The sequence below is a fragment of the Frankliniella occidentalis genome, unplaced genomic scaffold, assembly GCF_000697945.3.
Source record: "Frankliniella occidentalis isolate FOCC.00 unplaced genomic scaffold, Focc_3.1 Scaffold22, whole genome shotgun sequence".
Classification (NCBI taxonomy): Eukaryota; Metazoa; Arthropoda; class Insecta; order Thysanoptera; family Thripidae; genus Frankliniella; species Frankliniella occidentalis.
Genome location: NW_026267152.1, coordinates 1,110,409 through 1,116,561, shown reverse-complemented (window position 1 = coordinate 1,116,561; position 6,153 = coordinate 1,110,409). Strand labels below are relative to the sequence as shown.

Genomic DNA, 6,153 nt, shown 5'->3' with positions numbered 1-6,153 from the left:
AGGGGCGCGGGGCTCGGGCCTCGACTGGGCGTTTCGGGTTGAGGGGGTCCACCGAGGGACGGGACGCCGGGACGGAAGGTGTGGTGGAGGTGGAGCGGTGGGTGTGTGTGTGGTGTGTGGTGTGTGTCAGCGACGGGAACGACACGTCAAGCCGCAGCCGCGAGGGCGGGGCGCGGGAGCCGAGTGAGAACTTGTTCGTGTCGAGTTTTAATATTGACATCGAAGAAAGATACCTGTCGAGCTGACGCCGTCCATATGCCGACATGACTTCGAGCTCCGCGACCCCTCGACCTCGACGAGCCGCCGCCTGCGTGGTTGACGCGGCCCTGTCGCGCCTCCGCTATGGGCCCGGAGTGCGGGCCAAGGGAGCCTGCAGGCGGCGGCGGCATGGGACATCCGGCAAGAATAAAAATGGATTTGATAGATCGGCCCCTGCTACAACTTCGCCGTGAATCGAAAGCAAAAGTTTGGATCAAAAGCGAGGCGGAATATATGTCCCGAATATTAGTCTCGCTTCCAAGTTTGTTCCCCGCTTGCGCGCCCGGAGCGGTGGCGTGGGGGAGGCTTTCTGTCACCTCTCGTCACGCGGCACGGCACGGCGCGCTCACGTGTCGCGGTGTGGCTAGGGGAAGGGGGGAGTAGCTGGCGGGGGGCGTTCCGAGGGGCGCACTCAGCCACACGCTCACCGCGACCAATAGCAGTGCAATTTCCAGAATGCTCTCGTGCCTTTGAGCGAAAATCACTTTGCAAGACGCAGCGCAAACTCCCTACCGCCAAATCTCTTTCCCATGCGAGCAATTGCCGCGAGACTCGCTGAAATCTCCTCCTCCTCCTCCCCCTCCTCTCCCTCCTCTCCCTTGCTCTCTTCTTTTTGCCTTTTGCGCCCCACCCCTCCCCCGTCGACACCGCTATTCGAAACGACATCCTGGAGCGCCGAGAGACCCAGCTCCACCACCCGAAATAATCCTTCACCCTCATAAACATTTTGTTTTATCATTACAAAAATTTGACAATTAACGGTTTTGAAGACATTGGATAGAAATTAACTCAGGCGCCGTTTAGACGAGACACTTGGGAAATATCTAACGATCAACGCTAGGCCGTTTAAACTCGTCGCAAAATCCTTGATTTTAATTATTTTTTTAACAACGAAAAACTCAATGCGAAAAAAGTCCCTCCCATCGAGTGCATGCCCAGCAGACAGCTACCAAGCAGCGTATCTCTCACTAACAAGCGCCCTTTGATCTCGTAAAATTAAAAGTTAAGCTGTTGACAAAATAAGTGAAAAACATGCTTTCTTGCTTGTCTCTTTTGGAGACTCCAGATGGTGGTCAGTTCACCGGTGCACTTGTGAAGGTGTTTGTTTGGGCAGAAAACCCCGTCCGTTTTCATCGTTAAACTGTGTTGCATGCACGTCTGCGTGCAAGTTGCATGCGTCCATCGTCATTTGCCGCAAAGAAACTGCCAAGTTGAGCCCATATGCAAGCTCTGGCATTAAAGCACCTGATGGGTAGGCAACATCTTGTCTGCAGTGCACTTGTGCACTGCGAAGTGGCCTACCCTGCGCCTCGCAGGCGCCGAGAGCCGGGATCCTTTTACTTGCCGAATGATTCTGAGAAAAACGGTCGGACTTTCTCGGCCAGAAGGCGACATAAGCCGACTGTCTTTCGGCACTGCCACAAACTACTGACTTTCCCACTCTGCTGAACGGTCACCCGCGGCGCCGCTACTTAATTCGCCAAAACGAAATGAAAAATTTCGAGCCAAAATGTCAGTCTTCTTAATTACATAAAAGTGACATAAACTTGGTTGTCGCCAACTTCGCGTTGCACTTTCGACTTACTTTACCTCCGTTGGTTTTCATTCTCTTTGATGTGATTTTGACGAATCTCTGTTCCGTAGAGTAAAAGTTTAACAATTTGCCTCTGTCTTCACGTTCCTTTTCTGCTAAATAATATACGACTGAGCACACTATTGTGAATTTTTTTCGTCGTGGGAGGCCAACTAAGCGATCTTCGAACACCAAAACTAATAACATGAGCATTTCGGCATTTGGAATGATTATCAAAATGAGTTCCCGGTCCCAGCCTGCTCGAGCTCACCATGTCAGCGTCCCGCCGCTACTGCGCGGTCCCGGCCGCAGGTGGTAATCCTCTGGTGAGCGAGCTGACGCCGGTGGTGAGCGCGGCGCGCGCCGGCCGCATGGCCGTGTTGTGGTGGCGATAGCGAGCGCGAGATCGCGGTGAGCGCGGCGAAGTGGGGCGGCTCGCGGCGGCGGGGCGGCACTCTGGCGGGTGGTCCGTTCTGCTCGGCTTCCAGCGCGAGACTGGCGCTGCGCTGGGGCTGGACAGGACGGGGCGGGCCGCGGCGGCGTGGCGCGCGCGGGGGCGCACCGGGGCGGCGCTGCACCGCGGGGCCGAGCGCCGCGCCGCGCCCCGCCACTGCCGCCGCACCCTCCGCCGAGGGGCGTGGTGCTGCGCTGAGACGAAGGCCTATGGGGCCTGCCGGGACCTCATTCACCTGGGAGACGCTCTTTGGCACCTGCTGCGCATCCCGACAGTGTCAGCCTCAACGGCCTCCGGCTCGCTGACCACCCGGTTTATGGAGATGGAGGGCCAGTTCGCCATCCCCCACGGCACCCGCCCCGTCCGCCCCGCCCCGCCACGCCCTCACGTGCACCGCGTCCCGCGTTTGATGACCGGAGCCACTCCGCGAGAGACATCAGGCCTACCGGACGGGAGGGAAGACGGGGCGGGCGAGACGAGCTACTCGGCCATCACGGTCCTCCTCATGACGACTTGCGCCTCGGCTCAGGGAGGGGGAGGGTGGCGACGCCAAACGAGCCGCCTGCTGAGTAGGCAATCTGTTCTACAGGCCTCCTTAAAGTAGGCAAAGAGAGAGGAAACAACGTCGCCGCCTCCCTCTGACCATTTGCTTTAGGGCTGTGGGCGCACTGCCGTGTCGTGCGTTGCGTGGGTTTAGGCAACAAGGTCTGCTCACTTCGAGATCGGGGGTCTCTACCTGTTTCCCTTTTCGCATAAGAGGGCTGGTACTACGTAGCAAAGTGGCGGTGGTACTCGCCATTCCCATTGCACAACCCCATAGGTATAGGCGCAGGCGCCCCGAGTTGTCGTCAGCCCTCTCCCGGGCGTGGCGCGGCACACACATGCCCTTGGCGCGGGCTGCTCGGCCCACCGCGACGCCACAAATGAGCCAAGTTTTCGTCCCCCGATAATTCCCTGCCTCTCGGCCTGGGCCCCGAAGCAGCCCTCTCCTCTACCCGACCCCTGGTAAGTATCCGGGTGCGTTGCGGCAGAGCAAGGGGCTGGAGCGCCGGGGCGGCCACCACCAGCATCAGCTCACGGTCCAGGCCATCCAGGCCCCGCGCCCGCCCCGTGGACCTGTAAGCCGCTTACACGGGTGCGCACCAGGGTGTGCCGGGCGAGCGGGGGCGTCCCTCCAGCGCCATTAGGGGGCAGCGATCGCCTCCATTTCGAGTTCAATGCAACAACATGGGGTCGGGCATTTTACCAACTGTTAATCGGACCCGGTATGGGAAAGAGAAATCAAATGAATTTTGCAGTACGTGTCACTTTTAAAAATATTTGGATTTATTGTTTAAGATGATCTTACAAATACATAGTACAAAACGAGTTATAAATGTAGATTTACCACAGGAAAAAAGAAAAAAAACAACTCGCCTTCAAGTAATACAACTTAGGGGGTCAATCAATAATAATAAATGCTAATCTTACTCTTATAAAAAGGAGCCGACATTTATGACATATTACATAAGGACTTGGAATAAATGCCCATTGTCTGCCTTTGGGCTACAATACATAAACTAAGCAAACAAAGTTGATACATTTAACAACACGTCCGTGAAACACTTTACAGTAATAAACTTTGCAGTTATTGATCAAGCTTTCCTAATACTTAATGATTCCATCAAACATGCGCACAGAAATAAAGAAGAAAAAGAATCTCTTAAATAATTTATATTCTGATTTTAACTGTGAACATACGCCACAAATTAGGTACTTGGTATTCCTCTTTTAAAAGTTGTAACCGCCGCCTCCCCCCATGGGACTGTTGAAACCCATTCCTCCGCCGCCACCTCCAGAGAATCCTCTGTTGAAGTTGCTGCTCGGGCCACCTGATTTGAACACGATCAGATAAGAAAATCGGTCACACAAAACAAAAATTTTACAGATACAACGACGAAACTGTGGAACTTACCGAAACCACCACTGCCGACTCCAAAGCCTCCATCTCCGCCTCCCATGCTGTTGAAGCCACCGCCGCCACCGCCGCCACCACCACCACCACCGCCCATTGGTGGGCTGGGCGAGGAGTTGAGGAACAGTTCAATGTAGCGATGCTGCATGTTGCTCTTGTCCTGAAGAGGATAGACAAAAAATCAAATGAGATATAAAGGTCGACGTTACAAAAAGACAGATTAAAAGACACATGTGTAGACAAAGATACAGTACCTTTGACATGGCTTTGACAGCATCATCGTGCGTAGCGAATTCAACGTCAGCTTCACCGGATGCTCTTCCACTGTTGTCATAAACTAGTCTGATACTGACTGGAACCAGCGGTCTGAAGAACTACGAACACAAGGAGGCGGGAAAAAATTTAGATTGAGCCCACAGAGAGAAACGATTTTTTCGAAGTATTAAGAACTAACCTCGGCAATGTCAGATTGAGTGGCACGGAAGGGCAGGCCTCTCATGTGGATGTTGTGTCCACCATTGCCACCGCCGCCGCCGCCACCACCGCCGCCGCCACTGCTCCAGTTGCCGTTTCTGCTCATGCCGCCTGGGCCGCCATAGCCGCCGGGCTTCATGCCCATGCCGCCGCCCATGCCGCCTCCCATACCTCCGCCCATGCCGCCTCCCATTCCGCCGCCCATACCTCCTCCCATACCGCCGCCGCCGCCCCCGCGCATACCGCCTCCCATGCCGCCGCCCATACCGCCGCCGTTGCCCCACCTGCCCCATGGGCCTGGGCCGTCGTCATTGAACCCGCCAAAGTCTGAGAGAAACATAGACGAGTTAAGAATCAAAAGTTACGGAAGGACGACAGGATTAGGATAGGAAACTTCAGGCTGCGACACTTACCGCTCTTAAAGGAGCGGCCTCCGGGTCCGCCAGAGCCGCCTCTGCCCATGTTGTTAAAACGGTTCGCACCACCGAAGCGGTCGTTGCGGTCGTAGGGGGCTGGTCTGTTACTGAATGGTCCAGAGACCATGGGTCGCATTTTTGGCCCAATGGCAGCGCGCACTTCCGCTAAGCTGCTGCGGAAAATCTCGATGTACCTGAATAAAACAATCAAAATCAAAATCCATCGGCAAACTACTGCAAGCCCATCTCTCACAGCACTTTATCTACAAAAGCAATGAATGCATTTGCATGATATGTTGTGAAAATAATGGTAGTCAGGGCAATAAAATAATGTGTTGCAAAACGAATTGTAAAATTAAATCAGACTTGTTCAAAAGCAATGCAATTATGCAGGTGCATCATTAAATATAAATAGGCACAAATAAAAACTCTTGATCAAAGTATTTGTTTCACACTATTGCCATTTGATGCACACAACACAAAAGTCACAAAATTAAATGCATGATGTAAATGGAATCAAAGCAACTCTGGAAGACAGTTACAAATTAACTGTACTACAGTAATTAAGTGCTATTTAACTTCACAATGTGACATGTATAGAAGAAATGACTTTCACTCAACAGAGAACATGAGCAACAATCATGAAGCACTGACTAACCACACATTCAAACAAGTTTCATACATCATTCGTGAAATTAATTCAGTAATGGAAAATATAAATAATCTATTTGAAATATTCATTTGAAAAATGCTTGTCATGCAGTACAGTTTTTTTTCCATGATTAGCTACTTTGGACCATTATAGTAACATAACAAATGTAATCTAGATATAAATACGCAAAGTGACATTAGAGAGGGAAGAAAAATATTTAAGGAATAGGGAATTATTTAAATTAGGTAAGCCAAAAAAAAATAGCTCTGATCACCTAGTATTGAAATAGAACTTTCTTAAATTTTCAGCACAACACACTTCAAAGCTAACTACAGCTAGAATAAGTTGAGATGGATGTAAATTCTGCAAGAA

General features: G+C 52.1%; 2 protein-coding genes across 3 annotated transcripts in view; both read right to left on the bottom strand.

The window, feature by feature from the left end:
• The window catches only part of LOC113218322 (uncharacterized), a 230,812-nt gene extending 228,487 nt beyond the window's left edge, over window positions 1-2,325 (bottom strand). Inside the window, exon 1 of the mRNA XM_052264893.1 lies at window positions 2,103-2,325. Coding sequence (XP_052120853.1) covers window positions 2,103-2,105 — 3 coding nt within the window. The 5' untranslated portion in view covers window positions 2,106-2,325. The remainder of the gene's footprint in view (window positions 1-2,102) is intronic.
• A 1,264-nt stretch (window positions 2,326-3,589) lies between these two features.
• Window positions 3,590-6,153, bottom strand: part of LOC113210980 (heterogeneous nuclear ribonucleoprotein H) — an 11,074-nt gene continuing 8,510 nt past the window's right edge. For both annotated transcript variants that reach the window (XM_026429197.2, XM_052264872.1), the window contains exons 6-10: window positions 5,127-5,323; window positions 4,694-5,040; window positions 4,494-4,613; window positions 4,240-4,399; window positions 3,590-4,156 (exon numbers count right to left, since the gene is read on the bottom strand). In XM_026429197.2, the coding sequence (XP_026284982.1) occupies window positions 4,056-4,156; window positions 4,240-4,399; window positions 4,494-4,613; window positions 4,694-5,040; window positions 5,127-5,323 (925 nt within the window). In that variant the 3' untranslated portion in view covers window positions 3,590-4,055. The remainder of the gene's footprint in view (window positions 4,157-4,239; window positions 4,400-4,493; window positions 4,614-4,693; window positions 5,041-5,126; window positions 5,324-6,153) is intronic.